The sequence below is a fragment of the Notamacropus eugenii genome, chromosome 1 (assembly GCF_028372415.1).
Source record: "Notamacropus eugenii isolate mMacEug1 chromosome 1, mMacEug1.pri_v2, whole genome shotgun sequence".
NCBI lineage: Eukaryota > Metazoa > Chordata > Mammalia > Diprotodontia > Macropodidae > Notamacropus > Notamacropus eugenii.
In genome coordinates this window covers 678,450,571-678,477,763 of record NC_092872.1, presented here as the reverse complement: position 1 = coordinate 678,477,763, position 27,193 = coordinate 678,450,571, and the positions used below count along the sequence as shown (strand labels likewise).

General features: G+C 41.6%; 1 protein-coding gene across 2 annotated transcripts in view; it reads left to right on the top strand.

The window, feature by feature from the left end:
• VAT1L (vesicle amine transport 1 like) overlaps window positions 1-27,193 on the top strand; it is a 123,290-nt gene that overhangs the window by 82,556 nt on the left and 13,541 nt on the right. Inside the window, exon 8 of one of the 2 annotated variants that reach the window (XM_072635874.1) lies at window positions 20,240-20,445. The exons of the other annotated variant lie outside the window; for it this stretch is intronic. Coding sequence (XP_072491975.1) covers window positions 20,240-20,284 — 45 coding nt within the window. The 3' untranslated portion in view covers window positions 20,285-20,445. Of the gene's footprint in view, window positions 1-20,239; window positions 20,446-27,193 lie in introns of those variants that run through there. 2 annotated transcript variants of the gene reach the window in all.

The following is a 27,193-nucleotide window of genomic DNA, read 5'->3' as shown; positions in this document are numbered from 1 at the left end:
AGACCTGAGTTCACTTCTGACCTCAGACACACTGTGTGACCATGGGCAAGTCACTTAACTTCTGTCTGTTTCAGTTTCTGTAACTGTAAAACTTACTTCCCAGGGTTGTTATGAGGATCAAATGAGATAGTGTTTGTAAAATGCTTAGCACAGCACCTGGCACATAGTGGGTGCCATATAAATTCTTATTCCCTTCATTTTTGCCTTCTGGCTCCACTACGCTATGCCCTTTTCACCTTGCCAAGCTCTCTATTGACATGAAATACAGAATGGTAAATTCCAGAAAAAAAAAAAACTAAGATTTTCACTTGGAATTGTAGGCCTTAGAACCTGTATGTATGAACTCCATAAGCCTTTGCCATCTCATTGACTTGCTGGTATCAACAGGAAGGCAGAGAGAATGGCCCATGTTAAGAAATAAAGGCACTGAATCAAAAGCTTTCAGAACAATCTTATTTTGTATGTCCCAGAAATAAACTTTCTTGACAGATGGGACTTGTCATTGTCTTTCCCAAGGCTATCTGAGCTTAATGTCTTTGTCTCCAATTTATGTGTTAATTCTGCAGGGTGAGGGCCATGGCTTGACTCTCTGTCTTAATCACATTGTCCATAAGAACAGCAGCAGGAAAGGGGCTGGCATTGAGTGGGCTTGAGAAAAGGCATCTCTGCTCCAGTGAATCATTGTTTTTGGAAATTGTACTTGATTATTCATCCCCCAGTCCTTGAAAAAAAAAGATTTGGATGAGAGACAGAGAGGAATCATTTCATTCTTCAAGCCATACCCAATGACATTTCAGGACTTCACAATAGCCATGATTTTATCTGTGTGGGCGCCCCCTCCACCTACATGTATCCCAGACCCTCTGGGTGCTCATAGGTTGTTTTTATGACTTACTTTGCAAAGCTGTAAAATGAATCCTGTTGAATAATCTCCCTGTACTGAGAAAGGCAGGTCTCAGGTTACAAACACACTGGCTCTGGCTTATAGTAGGAGCTGCTTCAGGTTCATAGGACTTGTTATTCTTTTTCATAGCCTTCTCTTAATGACCAAAGTTCATTCAGGCAACAAATATTTATTAAGTTTTTGTTATGTGCCAGGGACTGTGTTGAGCCTAGTGATTCCAAGAAAGGAAAAGATTCATTCCTCAACCTCAAGAAGCTCACACTCAATGTTAGAGTCAAACAACCAGAAAATAACTATACCTGTAGGATACATAAAATGCAAATGGGAGGTAATCTCAGAGGAAAGGCACCAGGACAGGGGTGGGGGGAGGGGTCAAGAGGTTGGTCTGGAAGGGTCTCCTGTAGAAGGTGGGATTTGAGCTGAGTCTTGAAGAAAGCCAGGAGGCAGAGTGTTCCAGGCATAAGGGACAGACAGCGAAAAGGTGGGAGAGGGGAGACAGAGCATCATGGGCAAGGAACAGCAAGATGGCCAGTATCCCTGGATGATGGAGTATATGAAGGTGAGTAAAGTGTCAGAAGACTGGAAAGTTAGGAAGGGACCAGATTTTAAATGCCAAAGCATTTTATATTTGATCCTGGAAGTAATAGGGAGCCACCAGAGTTTACTGCTGGTGGGGGAGGTGGTAGGAGGTGAGAGGCAGCAACAGGGAAAGAATGATATGGTCAAGCCTGCACTTTAGAAAAAAATAATGGCAGTAAGTAAAAGATGGATTAGAATGAGGAGAGATGAGACAGGGAGATCCACCAGAGGGCCATTTGGTGGGAACCTGCCCCAGGTTTGTGGTTGTGTGAGTGGAGAGAAGTATATGAAAGGTTCTGTGAAGGTAGAAAGACAACATATTGGTTCTGTGGTGTGAACGTGAGAGACTAGTGAAAATAACACCAAGGTTGTGAGCATGAGTATCTAGGAAAGTGATGGCACCCTTGAAGAAGAGGGAAGGTCTAAGAGGGAAAGAGAATTCAGTTTGTTTGGGAGATGCTGACTTTGAAATGCCTTTGGGATTTCCTGGAGACCAGGTCCTTCCCAACAGCTGCTGTCCCTCTCATGGCTTGGACTCTGGTGGCTGCTGAAAACTTTTCCAACTAGCCCTCTGGACCCATCCTCCTAGAATTCAACAGCTGGAATAGTTCTGCTTAGGGCATCATCATCCTTCTAGGCTCCCAGCCTCACAGCCGGGGCATTATCCTCAGCTCCCAACTCTCCCTCAGCCCACATATACAACAGTGGTCAAATTTTGTCATTTCCACTTTCACAACAACTCTCATATCTGACCTCTTTTCTCATGCAACAGGTACTCATCCCCTTTCATCTGGAGTATTTCAGTAGCCTTCTCAGTGATCTCCCTGTCTCAAGTCTCTCTCCTCTCCTATCCATCCTCCATACAGCTGCCAAAGAGATTGTCCTTAATCACAGATCCTACCATATCACTGACTTGCCTCCAGGATAACATATCAACTTCTGTTTGCCATATAAAGCTGTTCACAACCTAACCCCAGCCTACTTCCCAGCTTCATTACACATTGTTCTCCTTCCCCTACTTTATGATCTAGTTCAGCTGACCATCTTGTTGTTCTTCCTATATAACACCATCTTCGGTCTCTATCTCATCCCCCACATCTGGAATTCACTTCTGCTTTTCCTTTGCATCCTGGAATCCCTCACTCCCATCAAGACTTAGCTCAAGGGCCACCATGTACAATTTACATGAGCCTTTCCTAATCCCCTGTAGTTCCAATTGCCCTTTCTTTCATAACTGCCTTATGTTTATTTGGAGCATATATTCTGCATATATTTATGTAAGTGTGTGTCTTCTCTCCCAATAGAAGGTCAGATTTCTTGAGCATAGGAAGGTTTTTATTTGCATCCGCAGAGCCTAATACAACACCTTACATGTTTTTGGCTCCTAATAAGTGCTCGTGGACTGATTGGTCAATCCTAGAATTAGAATTAGAGTAATTGGCCACAGTTTCTTATGCAGGCAGGGAGAGGTGGGATGTGGGATCAGTTAAAAAATGGCTATCATAGGAAAGAATGCATCCCATGATGAATTCTTTGCAAAGTAGGAAATCCTGTCACCTTAATCCTGCTCCTAGATGGTGCTCTGGGGCATCTGGGGAAAGGGTGGATATAGATATCAACTCTCTCTCTCTCTCTCTCTCTCTCTCTCTCTCTCATTCCATTTGTGAGCAGAAATTCCAGTGCATTCACCCAATAAAGCATCTCTGTGCTTGCTGCCTTCTATCCTCTTCCCCTTTCCTTCATCTCATCTTGATATTTTGATCATTGTCCAAACCTTTAGTTCCTCCCATCAGGGTTTTGATTTTGCATATGGCTGTTTGTGGTTCCCTGGAATCCAATATATAGATTGGGTAATCCACTTATTATCTGTTGTATACCTCACCTAATGACTCTAAGTGACTAACTATCTCCAGCAATTTGCTTTTCTGTCTTTCTGGGGAGCTCTTCATTTTCTCTGTAGGGAAATTCCTCCCAAGAAAGATACCCACCTTGCTTTATAATGAGCACTAGATAACCATAGACATCTGCTTTTTTGTCTTTATCATGGTCCAACATCTCACTGCATAGCTAGTTGGCATTTATTAAGCACCTACTGTATGCTAGGTGCTTTGCATAAATCATCATCATGTGAGGTTGAACCTAATTGCTTGGACTTAACGTGAATACCTCCTCATTGGTCAACTGTGTACGATTACAGCTGAAACTGATCTGGGTTCTAGGTCTTATGATTCATTTCTCGTCCATATTCTTATCCTGCTAAAGATGGTAACCAAGATATCTTCCTCTTGGTTCTCAAAGCAGTATAAGTATATTGTAGCTTACAGACAGGGATTATTTTATATTTATTTTGTTTTATCAACTGATATCAAGCTGATCAGTTTGGCGAAAGTGAAAAATGCAGTCTGGGTCTTTCCCCCTGATGTGGTGTTTAAAGACTATTTTATGATAAGAAAAACAAAATTGAAGAGTAAGCCCCTGAAAATGACTTGTTTCACATCCCTCACCTCAATCAGCAATAAAACAAACAATAATTCATAGAGATTTAAATGGTTTTCCTTTTTATATGATGGCAGTTTGTGTGACATAGACCTGAGGGTTTTAGTGAATTCTAAATTTAGTTTGAATCAACACTGTTGAAAAGTTAATTTCATCTTATTCTGGGTTAAAGGAACTGCAGAGTCCAGAACTTGGAAGACAACAGCCATGTTGTTCTCTGCTCTGGTCAGACCACAGGTGGGGTTCTGTATTCCGTTCTCTTCCATTTCAGGAAGAGTATAAACTCTCTGGAATACATTCAGAGGAAGGCGACCAGGAGGATGCGGTGACTTGCAAGGCAAAGAAATTGAAGAAATTGAGGATGCTCAGCCTAGAGAAGAATCCAGGGACGTGATAGTTAGTTTCAAGTACCTGGAGAGCTTGCGTATGAAATAAGTATTAGATTCACCCAGTTTGACCTTGGAGGAAAGAACTAAATCTGGGATAGAAGTTGCAAGGAGACAAATTCAGGCTTGATACTAGTAAAACCTTCCTAAGATCAGAACCTGCCCAATAATAGAATATACCCTCTTGGGAAGTAATGCATCACTGGAGGTCTTCAAGCCAAGGCTGTATGATCACTAGTAGGGATTATTGTAAAGCAGAAGTTCTTAATCTTTTTGTGCCATAGACTCTTTGGGCAGTCTGATAAAAACTATGGAGCCCTTCTCAGGATGATATTTTTAAATGCATTAAATAGAATACATAGGTTTACAAAGGAATCAAAAGATTAGTAAAAGTAAAGTATCATTTTTCTCCATTCAAGTTAGATCCCCATAGACTTTCTGTAAGCTCTCCACAGACCTCAGGTTAAGAACCTCTGATAGAAGGAGAATTTTTATTCACATGTACTTCAGACTAGTTGCCCCTGGGATCCCTTCCAGCCCTGAGATTTCATGATTTGGGGGTATCAAAAGATAGTGATGACTCTATCTTTATGATGAAGATAGTGATATTCCTAAGGTAACAAAAGCAACAGTAATGATAATAATAAACTAACATTTATATAATCCTTACTATGTGGCTAGCACTATGCCAAGCACTTTGTGATTATTATCTCATTTGATTCTTATAGCAACACTGGGAAGTAGTTTACAAATGAAGAAGCAAGTGAAGAAATTGAGGCAAATAGAGGTCAGGTGACATGCCCAGGCTCACGCAGCAAGTATCTGAGGCTGGAGCCAAACTCCAGGTGCAGTGCTCTATCTACTGAACCACCTAGCTACCCATAAGAGCTGGAATTTTCCAACTGGGCTGATGTACTCTGAAAATATTTCCTTTGTGCCACCAAGTCTATGGATGAGTAGTCTGTGTGGTCTTTATATTTGTATGGAGACTCTTTCTCCTTGTTTAATTGATTGACAGAAAGTCTTCAGTGGTTAAGGTTTCATTGATGGGGTTCTTGGTGGTAAGAAAAAAATCAGCTTTTTTTATCTTACTGTAATAATGGGAAGGGGGCAGCTAGATGGCACAAGAAGACTCATTTTTCTGAGTTCAAATGCAGATTTCCTAGCTATGTGACCCTAGACAAATCACTTAGCCCTATTTGCCTCAATTTCTCATCTGTAAATGAGCTGGAGAAGGAAATGGCAAACCACTCCAGTGTCGTTGCCAAGAAAAACCCAAATGACGCAACTGAAACAACTGAATGACAACAACAAAAATAGGAAGAGAGGTATTCTGGCATTGTGAATAGCCTCTGCCCATTGTTAGCCGTGTGTCCATGGACAAGTCATTCTACCTCTCAGAGCCCCCTGTACCTCTCTAAGCTGTAAATCATAGATAGTGTCTCTGGTGAAGGCGCTTCCCACACTGACTAATCATACATCTTCGACATAGAGGGGGGAGTTATATGAACTCAGGTTGCTTTGTTTGTTTCAGTTATATATGTTTTGATAGCATGTTTTGAAAGCTGTAAGTTACTTTATTCATGGAAATCACCATTGTCGTCATCATTATCATTATTAGAAAGGGATGCTTTCCGTGATCTCTGCTCTTATTTTCAGAATAAGGTATGCACCAGAATTCAGGACTCATATTGTTCTTGGGAGAATGGGGATCTTGAACGAACTTGGCAAACTCGCCTTTATAAGTCCCTGTGAGGAGGGGGGTGTTTAAGCTTCCCTGGATCTGGAGAGGGCTGGAAGTTACTGGAAGTCCCTTGCTGGAAGTTGCCCCTAGTGATGTAGCAGTGGGTCACACAAAGCACCTCTACATTATTTGCTGTGGACATATCATCCCCTTTATGTGTTTCTTTCTTTCCTTTTCTTCTACAGTCAGTAGCTACTGCTTTGGAGAGTCTATGTGACCTCCTAGAGTGAAAGTAGTATTTGGAGTCAGAGAACTTGGCTTTGCATCTTGGCTTTTACTGCCACTTATTGCCTGGGTGACCTTGGGCAAATTATTCCTCAGCTTTCTCATCTGAAAAGTGAAAGAATCCTTGTAGGCCATAAATCACACCCCTTCCCCATCTCTCCCCAGGCTACTGCATCCTTTTTATTTTAAACTTGACAAAAAACAAAATCCCTACAGCTAGGAGGATGACCTGAATTGAATAATATGAAATTTAATAGAGTTAAATATAAAGTCCTACACTGAGGATGAAAAAAATTCATAATTAAAGAATTAGGGAGCCATGGTATACTGTTGTCTCAGTCACATCTGACTCTCTGTGTCCCCATTTGGGGTTTTCTTGGCAGATACTGGAGTGGCTTGCTGTTTCTTTCTCCAGCTTCTTTTATAGATGAGGAAACTAAGGCAAAAAGGATTAAGTGACTTTCCCGGGGTCACACAGCTAGTAAGTGTCTGAGACTGGATTTTAACTAAGATCTTCCTGACTCCAGGCCTGGCACTCTATCCACTGCACCACATAGGTGCCCCCAAATCTAGTAAGTCAGTCACTATGCTGGTTTCTGATGCTAAGCACCATACTTATTCCTGAGAATATAAAGAATGCTAAAAACATAGCCCTCTACCCTCAAAGGACCTCCATCTAATGGAGGAGATGACATGCAAAAAAATATATATATACATTCCCTCAGAGGAAAGTGTTCAGTTCTGGGAATCACATTTCAGGAAGAACTTTAACGAGAGAGAATGACCAGAGGAGGGTGACCAGAATGGCAAAGAGGCCAAAGACCATAACATATGAGTCTTGGCTAAAAGAACTGAGGCTGTTTTTGTTTTTGTTTTCTGTAGAACATTAGAGGAAACAATGACCTTCTTCAGAGTTCAAAGGATTGCCATAGGAAAGAGGGATTATATTTACTCTGCTTCACCCCAGTGTGCAGACCTGAAACTCACAAGTAGAAATTACAGAGGCAGATTTTGGGTCTATATAAGGAGAAAACCCCTCACAATGAGCACCCATAAGCAGAGAAGCCTCCAGAGGCAGGTTTTTAAACAAAGACTGGATAACCAAAGATGTTGAAAATGGGATTCCTGCTCAGGTACAGATTGGATTATCTACCCCCTGAGGTTCCTTCTCACTTTAGATCCTAATAGTCAGTGTTCCATTGAAACTGACTTAATGTTCCAGGGCATTCATTTCTCTTGAAGCCTGCACTGTTTATAGAGTTTGGGCAGTGTACTGGAACAAGAACCTGACTTGGGAGCAGAGGGCAGGAGCTTGAATCTCAGCTCTGCTTCCTACTACCAGTAAGACCTTGGGAAACACCCTTCTTCTTGCATTGCCTCAGTTTGCTCCTCTGTAAAATGACAGCATTGGTGTAAATAATCTTTTAAGGTCTATTCCAATTCTGAATCCTATGGCACCCCATTTCCAAGCTGGGGAATGGAGAAATAGCTCCTACTTCTCACACCTGGTATTTACCCCGTGGCCAGGAATGAGAAGAATTGACCCTGTTTAGTTTGTGGAATTCATCTGAACCTGCTTACCAAACAGTTTTTTGGGGGGTTTTTTGTTGGTTTTTTTTTTTGTGAGAGGGAACAAGTCATACTTTGCAGTGGAAATTTTTATCCCTGCCAGTGACCCTGTTCATAACCTCTTTGGAGACAAGCAAAATAATTTTGGATCAGCTCCATCAGTCAACACTCTTCATTCTCAGAAGTTTTGCCTTCTGGTACAATTCACAAAAACCCCAAACCTCTTCTGTTGGATGGCAACACTCCCACTCAGGAACACAAAGAAATCTGCATTCAGCCAGGGATCCAGACATTGGCATTCAGGAGGCACCTGTTACTAGCCAGGATTTGTAATGTTCAAATCTCTACACATACCTGCGTCACTAAAATATATCGTAGGATTTAGAACTAGAAAAATTGTCATGTTTGATTAAACTCCTTCATTTTATAAATAAGGCAACACAGCCAATAACAACTTGCCTCCCAGTCCAGAACTCATTCCACCCCATCACGTTGCCTTCTTAAAATGCTCTGAGGTCCAGCTTGGTAGAGGTTTTATATTTGAATGAAAATTAATGTAAAATCATTTATTAGACATTCTATATAATAAAGTGCTGCCCTAGTTGCTAGGGATACAAATAGAAAAGTAAAGAAGCCCCTGCTCTCAAGGAACTCACATTCTAATGGGGAAAACAACACAGAGAGGAGACTCCAACTGCCAGTGATCCTGAAGGTGCAGAGATAAAGTAATGCATCTGCATCAATGTCGTTTCCATTTGTTCTGTTTTGGTTTCTAACACTGACCCACTTGACAATCCGAAGGACTTTAGCAATGAAGTCTTTCTTCTCAGGGTCTTTAGTCTCTGTAACTTCTGAGGATGCTGGGACTGCCGACCCTGCAGAGGCACTTGCTAGGTCACACATCCACAAGGGTTACTTCCCTTAATTATGTCAGAGCTTTTATATACTCTTTCACAAAGACAAAACCAAATCATTCATCGGTGAAACTTAGATGCAGGTTCTCTACCCATGAAAGGCAACATCTGTATCTAATAGGCTTCTGAAATCATCTCTGCAGCCAAGGCTGAGCATTCAAAGAAGCCTGCCACGGTGCATCCTCAAGACATGAGCATCATCTCTAGTGCAAATAAATTCACAGCTACCAAATATGTTTCTTTAGAGAAGCCCAGAGACTATGACAGCACTTCTGTCCCATTAGTGGCCTGTGAGGCCAGAAAGGCCATGAGATGGCATCTACGTCACTGCTCCTGGGGTATCCTAATACCCTTTGCAGAAACCAGCAGAGGGCATCAGAGTGCTGGTTGAGTGGGTCCCATCATGGGGATCAGAAGGCAAGGAATGCAGTCAACTCTACTGGAAACAGTTTCCTCCTGTGAATTAGTATAAAAGAAGGTATGTAAGAGTTCAGGGAAGAGAGGGAGAACCATGTCTCATTAAATTCTGAATCACAGAATCCTGTGGAGCCAAGGGTCAGTGACCCAATGTCAGTGTAGATAGTATTGGTGTGAATGGACAGTACATGGTACATGGAAGGAGATGTAAAAAGGGTAGACTTGCTGTTACCCCATACACACCCCAAGGGAGGGTAAATTATAGTCCCAAAAGTTGGCTTGCTCTGGTGATTATTGAAAATGCATGCATTGTTTGTGGGGAGCAATAGCAGTTACTGCATCCTCTTTGAAGTGTTAACTCCCTGAGAGCAGGGACTGTCTTGATTTTCTATTTGAATCCCAAACACTTAGCAGTATTTTATATATAGTAAGCACTTAATAAATGCTTTCTAATTCATTGATCATAAATGTAAATCGAATGGATGGCAGATTGAGGGCTTCTGCATAGCTTTTTCACTCTAAGTTGGTACTGGATTTTGTTCCTTCATTCACCCTATATGTAAGTTTTGTGCGGCTACTTGTAAGTTCCAGATGTGGGAACCAACCCATCCTGTCTTTGTGTTTTCTGGGAGAATGGAAATTCCTGAGGAGACTTCACTGGTCTCTGTCCATTTGTGGGACTGGACAAGGGAGCTGTAATGTCTGCATAGTCCACAGTTTCATTTGGAAACTGGTACCAAGTCAGAGAATTCACTACAAGTATTTGACATGAGGGTAGATAACTCTAGATTTTGCAATCTATTATTTTTAACTGAGGACTCTTCCTAAGGTATACAGAATCATGTGTGTATGTATTATATACAGAATTTTAGCAAGGAAAACAGTATAATTGGCATCAAGGCATATCCAAGGGGTGGGGGTGGGGTGTGTGAGGAGATAGACATTGAATTAGTAAAATATGAGAGTTGGTGTCCCCAGGGTCATGTTGCAAAAAAGGAGCATTATAGTATAGGAGAAAGACCACTGGACCGGGAGTAAATAATTCTAGTTGAGATGCTAGCTCTGTCCTTAGTAGCCAAGTCACTCCTTCTCCCTTTTTCTTATTTGTAAAATGAGGGAATTAAATCAGTGGTTCTCAAAATTTGATCAAGGACCCTTTCAGGAGATCCTTGAGGTCAAACCTATTTTCATAATAATACAAAGATTTTTACATTTCCAATATGGTAAATGTCAGTTGATATAAGTCACCTAAACCAAAGCTCTTTGAGAGGTTCTTGGTCATTTTCAAGAGCATGAGTGGATCCTGAGACCAAAGAGAATCTCTGTACCAAATGATCTCTAAAGTCCCTGCCAACTTTAAGAATGCTCTCCTTTAATATGATTTGCTCAATAAATAGATCATATAATAGATATAGAATTAAGAGTCATTGGAGACCGCAGCCAGGAAGTGACTGTGAGAAAGATTTTTAGAAAGGTCATTCAAGTAGACTGTCTACGGAAGGGGAGAAACTGGGGGATGAGAAGCAAAACTGATCAAGTAATCCAGGCATGTGTCAGGATCACTGGAGGAGACTTAAAGGTGTCAGGAAGCATATCTAATATCAGTTTAAAAAAAATTTCTAACACTCAGAGCTGTCCCAAAGTAGCTATACTCCCTTAAGAAGAGAGAAGATTCTCCATAAATGGAATTCTTTAAGCAGATTCTGGAAAACTACTTGTCAAGGATGTTTCCTACTCAGGCACAGGTTGCCCTCTGAGGTCCCTTCCAAGTCTGAGTTTCAGGGGTTCAATAATTGGTCCCTAGACTGGATTTGCATTGATTTGCATTTGCTCGAGGCATTGCCCCTTCATAGTTAGCGCCCAAGTGGGACAAATCAGACCAGACAGAGATCTGTAAGCAAATAGCAGCTCTAAGGTCAATCAATCAACACACACTTATTAAGTGCCACAACTGTGCCAGGCACTGTACTAGGCACTTGATATAATATAAGCAAATGAATGAAAGAGTCCCTGATCCCACAGAGAGGATCTCCTGACATAGGATGTTAGATTTTAGAACTGGCAAGGACCTTGATACAAGTCATTTGGTCAGAAGTGAGGTATTCACAGCTCTCTAGGAGTGAGGAGGAGGAGAAATCCAAGAGGAAATTGAGGTGACAGAAAACCAAAAGGTGTCAATATTTATTTTTAAGATAAAAATAATTTTAAAAGAAAAAGTCATCTAGTGTGACTCCCTAATTTCAGAAGAGGAAATGATGATGGCTCTGAAAGGTCAAGAGTTTTGTCCGAAGTCACACAGTCACACAGGAAGTAAAGAGTAGAACCAGAACCTTTGCTGAGCCACTCTGCCTCAACCCCGCACTGTTTTCATTACAGCAGAAAACTGCCATGAGAATCTGACAGGGAGCAGAAATCGCTGGAAGAATCTTCTTCCTGTCCTTTGACATTTTTTTCTATCTTGAGCCCTTTTTTGAGTTTTGCTGTCATGGCAACTCATCGCCAAGGGTAATAGATCTTCCTTCATTCTGGAAAACCATTTCCCAGCTGATTGGCAGATATTCAGGTGAGACTTAGCAGGCAAAGGTTAACTCTGTCTTCACTCAGAGCCCATTCAATCCATTTCAGTTCAACAAACATTTATTATGCACCTGCTGTATGCAGAGTATTTTGATAGGATAGATATAATGCTTAAATAAGATTTAGTCCCTGAACTCAGGGATGGATCATTCAATTAATATGCACCATGAAGTGCTTACTGGATGTCAGGCATCTGTGACACAATGACAAAAGTGAAGCAGACAGTGTCTTCCCTTGAGGAGCTTACATTCTATCAGGGAAGGGATATGTATTGTATACATATGTATGTATGTGTGTGTATACATATGTGTCCATAGATGGAGAAGATGTTCCAAAAATCTTAATGCAATCTTAAGCTCCTAAAGACCAGGCCAGGCACTATGTTGAGAATATAAATATAAAAATTAAAAGAGTTCCTGTACTCACTTGGAGTCACAGGATTCCAATTTGAATCCTGCTCTACTGCTTACTGCCCATGGACAAATCACTTAATTTCTTTCCACCTCAATTTCCTCCTCTGTAAAATGAGACAATTGGACTAGATGACCACCAAGGTCACTTCCAACCATAGTTGCCCTTCACTATCCACAGATAAATTAATACAAGAGGAAGGGAGGGAGGGAGGAAGGAAGGAACCAAGGAAAAAAGAAACCAAGGAAGGAACCATGTAATTTGGTAGGGAGCTCTATCATCCCAGAGTCAGGAAAGGCATTTTGTAGTACAAGGCACTTGAGGTGAGGCCTGAAGGGAGCAATGAGTTCTAAGAAGCAAAAGTGACAAGTGAGGGCACCCTGAACATGGAGGACAGCTCATGCCAAGGCACAGAGGCAAAGAGGGAAGGTCATGTACAAGAAACAGCAAGTAGTTCGGCTGGGCTGGATTGTAGAATGCAGGCAATCATCCTGCAAAATTAGGTGGAAACCAGGCTGTGAAGCATTTTATATGTCAAAGAAAGGATTCTGTATTAGATTGGGAGACTCTGTATCTTCCTGGGCTTGTGAGTTGCATGATTAGATCTTTGCTTTAAGAATGTCCCTTTGACAACTACATGGAGACTATATGTGAGAGAGGAGAGACTGAATGTGGGGAGCCCAATTAGGTGACTATTGTCATAAATTAGACAAGAGGTGATGAAAAATCTGAACTGGGGTGATTGGGGTACAAATTAAGGGAAGGGGTTAGATATGGGAGATGCTGTGAAAGTAGGATTGATAATATTCAGCAATTGATTAAATATGAGGGGTGGTAACTTAGAAAAATAATGTCCCTTTACAGAAACAGTGGTTAGACTGAAAATGGGCTTGAATCTATGGTATGTGATGAAATGATCAAAGTCAAGTATCCAGGAAAAGAGGGTCCAGGACAGAGCCCTAGGGTATACCCACATCTAGGAGGTGGAGCATGGATTATGTTCCTGTAAAGGCAAGCTGAGGAGGGACAGTCAGACAGGTAGTATGAAAACCAGGATAGTGTCATGAAAACCCAGAGAAAAGAGATTACCCAAAAGGAGGAGGTGGTCAGTAGTGTCAGATGCTATGGAGAAGTCAATAAAGATGATGACTGCATGATCCAGTGGAAAGAATACTGGTTCTGGATACTGAAGATCTAGCTTCAAATCCTCCCTCTTATACTTAGTACCTGTGTGACCTTGGGCAAGTAACATCTCTGGGTCTCAGACTCTTCGTTTCTGAAGTTACTGGGTGGTTTAGATGGCCTCTGAGGGCCCTCCCAGCTCTAGATTTATGATCCTGTGATTAGCAACAAAGAGCTTGTTGGTGCCCTTAGAGAGAGAAGTTTGACTGGTTGTCATTAAGGGATTGGTGCAGAAGCCTGACTGTAAGAGTTGAGAAGTGAGTGGAAGGTGAGGCAGTGGAGGCAAGAACTGTAGATTTCTACAAGTTTGACTCTGAAAGGAAGAAAAGATGTAGGATAATAGCTTGAAAGGTTATACAGTCAAGGAAAAGTTCTTTTAAGGAAAGGGGAAATCTAGGCATATTAGTAGTTAGCAGGAGAGAAGTCAGTAGATAGGGAGACCTTGCAAATTAAGCAGAGGGAGGGGATGAGAGAAGAAACAAGATCCTGGGGGAGATGGGGGTTGGGTCCAGGGATGGAAATCAAGGGACCACTTAGAAGGTGGTTATTGGCAAGAAAGGACCCCTCTTCCTCGGAGATGAGAACGAAGGAGGACAGATGAGTGGGTGATTAAAGGTAATTTGAAATGTAGACCTAAGGAGAAGAGGGAGCTTCCAGCAAATAGTCGATATAAAATATTAACGATGACTGACACCAAGCACTTCTGGTTTGCCAAATGCTTTTTTCTCAATAACCCCATGAGTCAGGTAGTACAACAAGTATTAGCATCCTTATTACACAAAGGAGGAATCTCAGGGGTCAAGTGCTTTTCCATGAGGTAGGATCCCAGCCCAAGTGACCTGACTCCAAGACTAGTTACACCATCCTGCTTCCCATGGATCCATCCCGTGTGTGCAGGGAGGGCCTCTGTAGAAATCATAGGACTATCTATCTGGAGCTGCAAGAGAACTTGGAGATCATGTAGCCCAAGCTCCTCATTTGGCAGGTTAGGAAACCACAGCCAGAGAACCCCAAAGTGACATTGGCAGCAAGTGTCAGAGGCTCATATTTTGAATTCAGATCCTCTGATTCCAAATCCACCACTCTCTCCATTGTACCACACTGCTTTCAAGATATAAAGGCAGCTAGGTGGGATGGTGATTAGAAGATTTGAGTTCAAATCCAGCCTCAGACACTTACTATCTGAGTGACCCTGAGCAATTCACTTAACTGCTGTTCACCTCAGTTTCCTTATCTGTAAAATGGGGATAAAAATAGCACCTACCTCCCAGGTTTGCTGTGAGGATCAAATGAGATAATTGTAAAGTTTTTAGCATAGTTCTTGAGACATGTATGACACTATATACTTTATTGTTTGCTATTGTATTATTATTAAGAAATGCCAAGTAGAAATCAGAATTTGTATACTGCAGTTTTGCTGTTCACTAATTTGCTGATTTAGAAAGTGTGATGTGTCTTTGATATCCCAGGAAATATTTCTTCATGCTGGGGTGACTCTCTGAAACTTGCTATGTGTGCAGGTGAGGCACAGGTGAAACCTTGCCGAGAGGGAGACACTAACCTATCATCTTTACCTTCCAACCTTCTTCTGCCCCAATAAATGACTGTGAATAAATAATTTAAATGTTAATTCATTTCCACTTTGCTAAGAGTCAGGAGGCCCGAGTTCAAGGCCTGGCAACGTCACATAGCTCCTACCCACTCAGTCTAGTCAGGGGTAAGACACACATAGCTGAAAGATCAAAGAAAGGTTGGAGGAAGACGTCCAATTATGCATTTTTAATGAGGGTAGGAGTTCCAGGACCAAAGATGGGGAGGACATTCTGGGCCCAGGGAACACCGTGAACATAGACACAGAGGAGAGAACAAGGTGTGCTCAGGGAACAGAGAGTCTGACTCAAACTTATAGTACATGGAAGGAATAATATGATATGAGACTGGAGATGAGATAGAGACTTGTGGGTGTGAAGAGCCTTCAAGGCAAAGGAGTTTGAACTTTGCTGAAGTGGCAATAGGGAGCCACTGAGGATTTTTGAGACTAGTAGTGAGGACCAGATCTATTTAGAAGAAGCGTGAGGAAGAGAAGAGACTGGACTCAGGAGGGATATTACAATATTCCAGGCAACAGAGGCAAAAGAGAGAACAGAAACTAGAGATTTTTTGGAGGTGGAACTTGGAACAGGAAAAGTTTGAACTTAACCTTGTTGCTTCTCTGAATAAAAGGGGGCTAATAATCCCCACCCTGCTTCCTTCCTAACGTTATAATTAGATCAAATGAGCAGCTGGACACGAAGCATTTTGACCCTGTAACTTGCTATAGAAACATGAGCCACTCTTCCTTTTCTTAATTTCCTGTGGAAATGTGAACGTGACCCTTCTGACCAATTGTTGATTTGAGCTGAGACCTGTTCTTGGCTTCTGCTCGTTCATTTTTGCAGGTGATTATCCTGCGTCAGACTCAGCAAGAGCAGGTCCCTTTTGTTGCGTTGCCAAAGTAACCTTCCTATTCTACCTCAAGCCCATGCAACACATGACCCATCTGTTGCCACGGAGATCAGGTCTGCATGCAAGATACTGCTGATTCCCCTGCCAGCTCCTCTGGGCTATTGAATGGAGACAGTGAGGGGAGTTAATTAAGGGTGAAAAAATATTCTGAGACTTCTTTTATATGCTAGATGGAATTCAAGTAATTGGATGCTTATGCAGAAGGCAAATATGAATTCTGTTTCCTCTGTAGTTGCCCATGGGGAGAAAAGAACCAGGTAACTGAGCATCTCTGTTGGTACCTGAAAGAATGTCCCCGTTCGCTGCTTTATTCGTTCAATAAACGCTCATCAAGTACCCACTAAGTTTATTATATAAGACTTGTTTCTAAGGGAGAGTTGAAGAACCAGTGGACTTAGGAATCAAGTCCTGGGTTTGTTGATACACTCATTCAATATTCAATAAACTTTTATTAAGGATTTGGTTGTGCAAAGCACTGTGATTCAAATCCTAACTTCCACTAACTAATTATGTGATCCCAGGAAAGTCATTTCACTTCTCTGGGGGTTTCCTTGTCTGTAAAATGTTGGATTAGATGACTTCTAAAGACCCTCCCAACTCAAAATGTCTGCCCTATGGTTCCTTACTGTATCTGATATTTGTGGCTGTTGCAATGAACTGTGTAACTCGGGCACCTGACAGATGTTTAGTGGATGAATGAATTTTATAAGGTCTTTTTATGACTGTCAGTGAACTGAAGGAAATATTGGCTAAATTTGGTTGTGAGAATCCCTTCGTACTCTTATTTTGTTCCAATTCAGTAGTTTTAAGCATAAGTCTTTGTTCTTATTCAGATTAATTCACTGGTGGTTGTGGGAATTTGGGATTTGTTTTTTAAATCTTTTCATTCTGTTTATAATTAAGTTTTTGAAAATGATACTTCTGGGTGGTTAGTTTGGGGTTAGGCAAATCACTACCATCTCTGCCCCCTCCATAGTGTGGGTGTGGTGTGCTGTGCAGTAAGTGAGATGATCAAATTCTGTGGAGTGTCTGCTCAGTATGAATCAGCGTAGTGATTTGGCAGCAGAAAATGCTAATTTAATGTTGGGTTGCTTTAGTGGAAAGAAGACAAGTGTCCTGAACCAGGAAGCTGATATGCACTCAGTCAATCAACAAGCATTTGTTTGTTTAGCTACTACTATGCGTAAGGCACTGTTCTAGACACTTGGGACACAAAAACAAATGTGAAATAGGCCTTGCTCTCCAAGAGCTTTCATCCAAGTGGGGAGAGGGGCCAGGAACTAGATCTTCACAGAAGAGATATAGACAAAAGAAGGACCAGTGACTGGGAATATCAGGAAAACCGTCTTGAACAAAGTGTCAAACTCAGTTTTCAAGGGATCTCAGTGTTCCAAGAGGCAGAGGCAAGGAGAAAAAGTCTCCTAGGCATGGGGAATAACCTATTCAAAGGCATGGATTGCAAGCAGATCAATTGGTGTAGAAGGTAGAGTTCATGAGGAGCAGAAATGTGGAATTAGCCAGGAAAGACAGACTAGAGCCAGACTGTGAGGAGATTTGAGTGTCACAGAGGCTTATTTAATCTTCTATAGATAACAAGGCACCACTGAAGCCTCCTGAGCAGAGGAACGTCATGGTCAGACTGAGTTAGGAATGTGTGTTTGTCCTTTGTTGCCAACGAAGTCCGTGCCATCAGAGAAACAACTTGACTTTGTTTTGAGTGAGGGAAGGCTGTGCAGGTCACCAGCCTCACTTCTCCAGAGCCATCTGAATCCAGGGACCAGATATTCATCAGGGTGACTGGAGATGATCCAGGATGAGGCAATTGGGGTTAAGTGACTTGCCCAAGGTCACACAGCTAGTGAGTGTCAAGTGTCTGAGGTGAGATTTGAACTCAGGTCCTCCTGACTCCCGGCTGGTGCTCTATCCACTGCACCACCTAGCTGCCTGAATTAGGAATATCACTTTAGGTACTATCTAGAACATGAACAAGATTGAGGAGAGACTAAATGGAGGGAGACCAATTAAGAGAATATGGCAATTGTCTCAGTGAGAAGTCCTGAAGGTCTGGACTGTTGTTTACAGAGAGAGGAGACATGAGGTAGATGTCAAGGTAGAATCTGTAAGACTTGGCAATTGCCAACATGTGGAGGAACACTGAAGAGGCAGGAATAATTCCCGAGTTGGGAACTTGGATGACTGGATGCTCCAGCGGGCTTGTGCCCAGGTCAGGCCATGTCTGCCATTGTGCTCAATTCTGGGCCTCACATCCTAGGAAGGCTATCCACATGGAGTGCATGGAGAGAGTGGTACCTTGGCTGGACACCTGCCATAGGAGGACCTCTTAATAGAGTTTGAGACATTTAGCCAGGGGAGGAGATGTGGGAGGGACGTGATCCCTGGCTTAGACATTTGGAAGAGCATCATGAAGACAAGTGACCCACTGAAGGCAGACCCAAGACTTTGCAGCTACTCTATAAGCATCTTGTACGTGCCTGCTTACACACGCATGGTCTCTCCCTTCAGCATAGGAGCTCCTTCAAGGCAAGGGATTGCTTTCCTCTTCCTTTGTATCATTGACATCTAACACAGATGGTGGCACAGAGTCAGTCAGCACTTACCAAATGCTTATTGACTTGACTAACCAAAGAAAGCTGTCAACAAGATTTGCTTTGATGTAAGAAAACATTTCCTAACAATTTGAAACATAAAAAAGTGGAACCAACTGTCTTATGAAATAGTGAGTTCTCTGTAATTATGAATGTGCAAGCAGATTCTGGACAAGCACTTGTCAAGAATACTGGAGATATATTCCTGCTCATAAAGGATATTACATAGGATCATTGGTTATGTTTCTATTTAGGACATACTCTACCATCTTCTTAGCATTGTTTTGCTTATGAAGCCATGTCATTGGTATCCTGATGACTATGCCCTCCAGACCCTTTGAGAGACAGGGATTAAGCTCTTTGGTCCCTTCAAACTGTTAACTGTTAGAATTTGATGACAAACTATATTATCATCCACATCTGTTTTGGTTAATGGTTTCAGTTCAGATGAAGTCGCTGATGCCCATAATAAAAACATAATCTTAAGATTCAGTGATTGCTGTGTGTCTAATTCGGTGACTTTGGGCAAGGAGAGCCACTCCAACAGAACAGTCCTGTATTATAAATGCTTAAGTGAACTCTCTTTTTTCCCCTTCCCAGTCATGTGTCCCAGAAAATTTCTTAGCTGTAGGTTTTTAAATCTGTCTCTCTGTAACTTAACTTATAGTTCCAACCCCAGGGTCTTCTTAACAGCTCTTTAAATACTAGATGATAGCTGTCATGCCCCTTTCCCCAACCCCAACCTTCTTCAGGTTAAACATCCTCAGTTCATTGGCCCTTCACCATCCTGATTGCACTCCTTTGGTGGCTTTCTAGCTTATCAATATCCTTCCTTAGATGTGGTTTCCTCCTCTTCTGTAAAATGAGTGGGTTGGGCTAGATGATCCTGACAGTTCCTTCCAACTTTAACATTCCATGATTCTATAACATTCAAAGGATGACTTGGGTAGATATATTCCTTAATTATGGCATTACTCATTTCTGATTTTTAAAAAGCTTTATATTTATCATTTAAATAAATCTTACATGATATATGGGATAAGTGGTTCTATTTATATTTAGGACATACTCTCCCATTTTCTTAGCAGAAGGATGTTGTTTTACTTATTCAGCCACGTCACTGGCACCCTAATGACTATGCTCTTCAGACCCTTTGAGAGGAAATGGAATGTTATTAAACATTAATGAAAGCCTAAACAAAGATCAAATAGCATTAAGTCTCATTATCCCAGCATGGGAGACCTGACCAATTGGACTCCAATGATAAAAGATGACTGCCTTTACAAGTAAATGCCAGATGTGTGAATGCTGATTAACATGCTGATATTTTAATGATGCCTTTGGATCTTTATTTTTATTAATTAAAATAACTCCCATTTCTACAGCTCTTTACAGTTTACAAAGTGCTTTCTTCACAGTAAACCTGTGGGACAGAGCTAGTATTATCTCCAATTTTACAGACAAGAGATCCAAGGCCCATAAAGACAAAATGACCTACTCAAAGTTATGTCATTAGTGTCAGAATGGGTACTGACATCATATTTCCTGACTTGGGAGTCAAATATCCTTTCGACAATGTCAGAACAACTGAGATGACAGAAAGTTCTAAAGATGCTGGGCAGATGGTGGAAACTTGGAGACACCAAATAATAGACTGACAGAGAGGAGAGAGAGAGACCTTGGAGATCATCATTTAGTATCCTCTCTTTTTTTTTTTTTTACAGATGAGGAAGCTGAGGCTCACTATTGGCCTAACGTCAGACAGCTAGGGAATGGCATGGCTAGGACTGGAAGCCAGGTGTTCTAATATCCATCCAGGACTCTTTACATCCTGGCATTTCCCCAGTCCCTGCCACCTCATTTCTCCTCAAGTACATGAACCTGCTTGAGCCCAGAATTTCTAAGGAAATAAATGTTTAATTGAAGCATCTATTGTTGAATTCAGCCAGGATTTGAGTCCAGTGATCCTGACTCCAAGTTCATCATTCTTTTTACTATACTACATACCTATTCCCATAGAATCCTAGGAGACACAGCAGGTTAGAGCCAGAAAGAAGCATATAAATATCATAACAATAATAGCTAACATTTATATAGCACTTACTACTGCCAGGCCCTGTACTAAGCATTTTACAATTATTATCTCATTCGATCCTCATGATAACTCTGGGAGGTAGGTGCTATTATCCCCATTTTATAGCTGAAGAAACTGAGGCAAACATAGGTCACATAGCTCATCAGTGTCTGAGGTCAGATTTGAACTCAGATCTTCCTGAACAATAGCAAAAGCCAGGGGTTACAAATAGAACAACAGATTGCCTGCCACTCCAACAAGGCACACACAAGGCCTGCATAGATACAATTAAAATTCACCCCTTACATAAAGAACAGTGAAAATAACTAGGGAAAGTCAGTCATCAAGGCTGAACGATGTCGATATGATCAGAGTCATAATACAACCTAATTTCCTGTTTTTGTGTTATATCAGTCAATCTGCCAAGAAGGAGACTTTATAGAGCTGGACAGAATATTGAGAAATTCATTTGAAATCATAAGGGAAATCTTAAAAAACAAAAGACTAAAGGGAGAATCACACTTTGAGACCTCAAAAATATCCTCTATAGCAGTAATCACCCAAATTAATCCATCCTCCAAAGTGATTGTCCACATTGTCACCCAAACTAGATAAGGATGAAACTCTCTGTCCTTGGCACTGCAGGAACCAAGTATCGTCTTCCCCTTGCCTTTGCCACAGTATAGGTAAGAAGATTCTGTACCAGTTATACTCCCTCACTATGTCTCTTTCTAGCTCCTACAAGCTCAGGTAATCAGCAAACCAAAGTAGTTACCTTGAAGAATGAGTCTCACCACAGTCAGGGGCATACTTTTTAATAATGTCATTTAGAGAGCATCATACGTGTTGAACCTCAGCTGACACCCTCTTCTAGCTCTTTCTGAAAGTGTGAAAGTAACGTTGGGTCCCATAAGGCTTAACTAGCAGGATAAGGATCAACCCTGGCAAATGAAAAGATGTTCACTATGGGCCAGGAGACGCACTCTGTCTCATCCCAGAATGCATTTAATTAAGGGTGCAGAAGCTTATCACCAGAAGATTGAGTATCAGGGAATGAATTGTTTTGGCCAAAGCAACTCATGAAGACTGAGGCATAGAGAGATTGGGACCTATATTGGTGGAAGGAGTATCACACTATTAAAATTATCAAGTATCCAGGCTCATCTGATATGGCATGGCATGTACCATGCCCTGGATGAAAACCCTATAAAGCCCAGAATCTCTGCTTCCAAAGGAGGCAGAACCAGACCTGACTTTATGGAAGAGATACCTGCTCTCTTACTTATTATGTGACTTTGGACAAGTCAGCTTCCACTCTCTGGGCCTCAGTTTCCTCATCTGTAAAATTAGGGGTCTGGACAAAATCCTTTCCTTATATCCTATCTAAGGCATCCCAATCAGACCACCTCTGGAATATTATATTCAGTTCTGGGCTGCACATTTTAAGAAGAACACTGGCAAATACAGAGGGTGGTAATGGAAGTAGTCCATGCAGGAGAAGAAGAAGCACCTCTGCAGTCAGAGACCTGGAATCCTCCCTGTTGTGCACCCCAGGCCAAATCATTCACCCTCTTTAAGACTTGGCTTCCTCACTTGTAAAATGAGGGTCGGGCTAGGCAGTCTTTGAAGGTCTGTGTGATTCTATGAACTTGGATAGTGATAGGCCTGTGGAAGCTACCATTAAAAGGATTGGTTGAAGAAACTTGAGATGTTTAGCCTTAAGAAGAGAAATCAACAAGCATTTATTGAGCTTGTGCTATGTGCAGGCACCGTGCTAAGTACTGGGGATACAAAGAGAAACCCAGATAGAGTCCTGGCCCTTAAGAAGTTCACAGTCTGTTAGAAGAGACAACATGCAAGCAACTAAGTACAAAATTGTGTGGGGTGTGAGTGTGTGTGTGTGTGTGTGTGTGTGTGTGTATTTGTGTGTGTGTGAGGAGGGAGGGAGAAGGAGAGAGAGAGAGAGAAAGAGAGAGAGAGAGAAAGGAGACAGAGAGAGAAGGGGGGAGAGAGAAACAGAGAAAGAGAGAGAGAGACAAAGAAAGAAAGACAGAGAGATAGAGAGAGACACAGAGAGACACAGAGAGAGAGAGAGGGAGAGAGAGAATGGAAATAATCACAGGAAGGCATTAGCATTAAAGGGTATCAAAACAAAATTAGTTGTAGAAGATGGGATTTTAGCTGGGGCTTGAAGGAAACCAAGAAGCAGAGACAAGGGAGACAAGAATTCCAGACATGGGGGACAACTGGTTAAATTGCAGAGTTGTGAGATGAGGTATCTTGTGTGAGGAAAAGCAAGAAAGCCATTGTCATGAATTACAGAATTTGGGGGGTGGGGGAGAGTAGAAAGAAGAAACTGTAAGAAAACCAAAGGGATAGGACAATTGTATGAAAGCCTTTAAACTCCAAATAAGGGACTTTATATTTGATCCTGGAGGTCATGGGAGCCCCTGGTATTTATTGAATGAGGCAGGGTAACATTACCTATTCATCAAGCATATCAGTTTGACAGGACAGACAGAAGTGGGAAGAGACTTTTCAGGGAGACCAAGCAGAGGACTACTGTAGTAGTCCAGGTGTGAAGTGTTAATAGCCTCTGTAAGGGAGGTGGCAGTGTCAGAGGAAAGAAGGGGGCACATATGAGAAATATCGTAAAGGGAATCAACAGAATTTGGCCAACTTGAATATGGGGGTGAGAAAGGATGAGGACTTGATGACACGTAGGTTGCCTGAGCCTGGGTGACTGGGAGGATGGTGTGCCTGACAAGAAGACATGGAGACAAAGAGTAGCATGACCTTTGCCTCCGAGTGTTTGAAGGCCTCTCCTAAGGAAAAGAAATGAGATTTGACAAAGAAGGAGAGTGGTGATATAGGACAATAGCTAGCAGAGAGACTGGGATAAAGTGAGGATTTTAAAGAACCAGGGAGAAATGGGCATCTTTGCAGATAGCAGCGAAGGAGCCAGTAGAAAAGGAGAGATTGAAGATTAGAGTGGGCACGATCTGCCAGAGATGACAGGAAGGGATAGGATGTGCATACCCAGGGTTTGCCTTGGCAAGGAGAAGGACATGTAGAAAAAAGAAGGACATCAGTGTTGGCTGGAGTTATTGGAAAAATCTGAAAGAGTTTCTTTTCACTTTTCAAAATTGCCTCATCTCTGTGATCTAATTTCTTCAGGCACAAGCATAAGTTTGAAGTATTTATCATTTATTTGACAGTTTATAAATTGAATAGAGGAGATTTTTAAGCATAGTTAGTGTGTGGAAGACAACATGAAAGCCTCCAGTCACTCTCAGGTTCTGGAAAGGCAGACTTATCCTTGGGCATGAGCTAAGAAAGGCTCCCAGAAAAATTGGCATTAACAGTGTGGGTTCATTGTGAAATATGGAATGATATCGTTTCATTAGAAACCAAACCTGGGGTGCCTACCTCAAAATCTTGTCCAGCTTCCATGTTGATTTGTGCCCTGTAAGCATGTTTTATCAAAATGTGACAAGAGAAAACTCGATGAAAACTAATTTTCTGTGTGAGCACTAAGGGAGCTATGCTAATATGTGTACCAGCCTGAAGTCCTGACCCTCAGCAGTTTCTGCAGTCCCTGCTCACAGGTCCTAGAGTTTCCCACTGCTCCAGAGAAATTCTTAAAAACTAATTCAGGCTCTTAAATAGCATCAGCTGTTCTTTCCATTCATCATCTAGTACATGTGAGCCAGGAAGCTGGTATTTGCACTAGTTGTGAGTTAGCTAAGGGAAAGAGATCATTAGCTTCAGTTTGCAGAAGAGAAAACAGAACAGTCTAATGGAATGGAGAAGCTCATTGCACTTGGGGTCAAGAGACCTAGGAGCCCATCTGCCCTGGCTTTGGCACTAACTTGCCCTCTGACATTGGGTAAATTCTTTTCCCTTGTTGAACCTCAGTTTCCTGAAGCAGTAGTGATAATACTCATGCTTCCTGCTTCACAGGGTAAGAACCTTAGAGTGCAATAGAAACAGCTTTTATCAGTTTCCTGGGATCTCCTAGGAAAAGTAAGCACCAAAATGACCTGTCTTGGTCTGATCTGTTGATTGGGGTGTTTCGTCTTCTCTTGCTATGGTTATAATTATATAATTCATATTTTTATAACACTTTAAGATTTACAAAGTGCTTTTCTCTCGATAGCTCTGTGATGTAGGGAATAAAAATATTAGCATCCCTTTCATATAGGATGAAATTATAAACCCAGACTTGGAAAATGACCTATCCAGTATCACACTGCAAGTTAGGTAACAGAGATAGGCCTAAAATCCAGGGCTTCTCACTCCAAATATAAGGAGTTTCTCTCTACACCACATGACTACATGCTGTAGCTACCTACTGTCCATTCAGTGGTTCATCACTGATTTGCTGACTTTTAATATGTAATGAATCTCGGATGGGCATTTACCACATAAGAAACATTTTTGCCCACGTATGTCCAGATTGCTGGAGGAGGAAATGGCAAACAACTCCAGCATCTTTGCCAAGAAAACCCCATGGGCAGTATTGGTGTGCTGTGGTCCACAGTGTCACAGAGAATTTCATGTGACTGAACAACAACAAATGTCCAGTGTGTCTGCCCCAATCCAGGTAGCTCAAAGAGGGAAGTACCCAGCACACATATCTAGGAGACGTCACATTTTTCCTTCTATGTGTTGTGAAGTTCTTGTCATTCTTGTCATTTTCCCAGTTTCCAAGATTTATACCCAGTGGAACTCAGGAAGTCAGAGACCAGCCTTCAGTTTTACTTTATAGTGAGCTCTTTGTTTTCATAGACCTTGTGCCTGGGTTCTTCCTACTGTCCCAGAGAAACGGAGAGCACTGTTGTATTTTGGACCTATAGTTTATGGACAAGGAGGACAAGACTTAATCATGGGTTAATGAGAAATAAAAGACCAGTAGAGTATTTTAACAAAATAATATTTTTTTTAAAAAATGATAGATAATCCTAGTGAGAGGCAGCTAAGTGGTATGGTAGGTAATGCACTGGACCTAGAGTCATGAAGACCTGAGTTTAAATCCAAGCTCAGGCATTTACTAGCTATGTAACCCTGGATAAGTCATTTAACCTCTGTCTGCCTCAGTTTCCTCATCTGTAAAATTGGGAAAATAACAGCACCCTCTTCACAGAATGGTTATGAGATAACATATAGTGTTTTACAAACCTTGAAGCATTAATAAGGTGCTAGATATCAGAGAGAGAAAGAAGGAGAGGTATGTTTTCATATTCTAACACAAATAGCTTTACGATTAAAATCACACAGATATCAGAGCACATGGTCCTGTAGCAAGCATAGGATGAGAAAAGCCATTGGAATAGTACCTAAGGAATCAGTTTCTCTACTTTAACAATCACTGGTAAGTGTGAGGCACTGTGCTAAGTGATGGGCATAAAATTAATTACATAAAAACAAAGCAATCTCTGCCCTCCAAGAGCTTACTTTGCATGCCAGTAGGGGAAAGCAGCACATATTGGGGGAGGGGGAGAAAGATGACTAGGGAAGAGTGTTTTGGCCCAGGAAGTCAGAACTGGTAAATTGAGCCATGGAGCAACTGGCCGGCATGTCCTTGACAGGTATGTAAGAAGCACTCTGCAAACGTTAAAGTGTTACATAAGTGTGAAGGCCAGCCACTGTGCTAAGCACTTTACACATATTATCTCATTTGATTCTCACAACAACCCTGAGTGGGAAGTGCTATTATTATCCCATTTTACAATTGAGAAAAGTGAGGCAAACAGCCCTTAAGTGACTTGCCCAAGGTCATAGTGCTAGGAAGTATCTGAGATCATATGTGAACTTAGGTCTTTCTGACTCTAAGCTCAGTGTTCAATTCACTGAGTCACCTAGTGCTCAATGGGGTTTAGGGATAAAACTATTTCTAACCAACTCAATATGTACTACTTGGAGACAGGCACTGCTATTGATTTACAGGAAGTCAAGATGCGGCAATTATACATTTCTATTTGCGAAGCACCCCTCTTTCGGTCTAAGTAAAGAAAAGTAATCTTTAGACTTCCAAATAGAATTTATCCATATCATTGGTGGGGGGAAGTTCTTGGCAGGGTAGGTTTTCTTTAAATAATTGTCTGAGAGGGGAAGGAAACGCTCCGGTTTTAATTTGGCAAAGAGAAGAAGACGGTGATATTTCTTCATTTACCCAAATGTTTCCGTGTTGTCCATCTTCTCACTGCTGCTTTTAAAAGAAGAGGTGCTTATCATCTGAAAGGGATTTCTTTTCATTTCAGTTGCTTGTGAAATCTCTTTGAGATCTAGAGGAAAGTTAACATAAGAAACTTCCCAAAATACTTGATCAGTTATACTATTATGATCCCCATTCATTATTCTCATTCCCAACAAGTCAGCCAATGTGGGGCAGGGATCAGATGGGAGGGGCTATGTGGGGAACTTCAGCTGGAACGAAACCGGTAAACAGAGAAGGGCAGAGGGAAATTTTCTCATATCACAAGAAGTGCCTCTGCGTTCCTTCATCACAATCACCTTCGTGTAAAGTATACAATAAGTGAGGGGAAAAAATTTCACAGAATTTGGAGCCTGAGGCCCTCAACTGGTCATGACCATTTTCAGT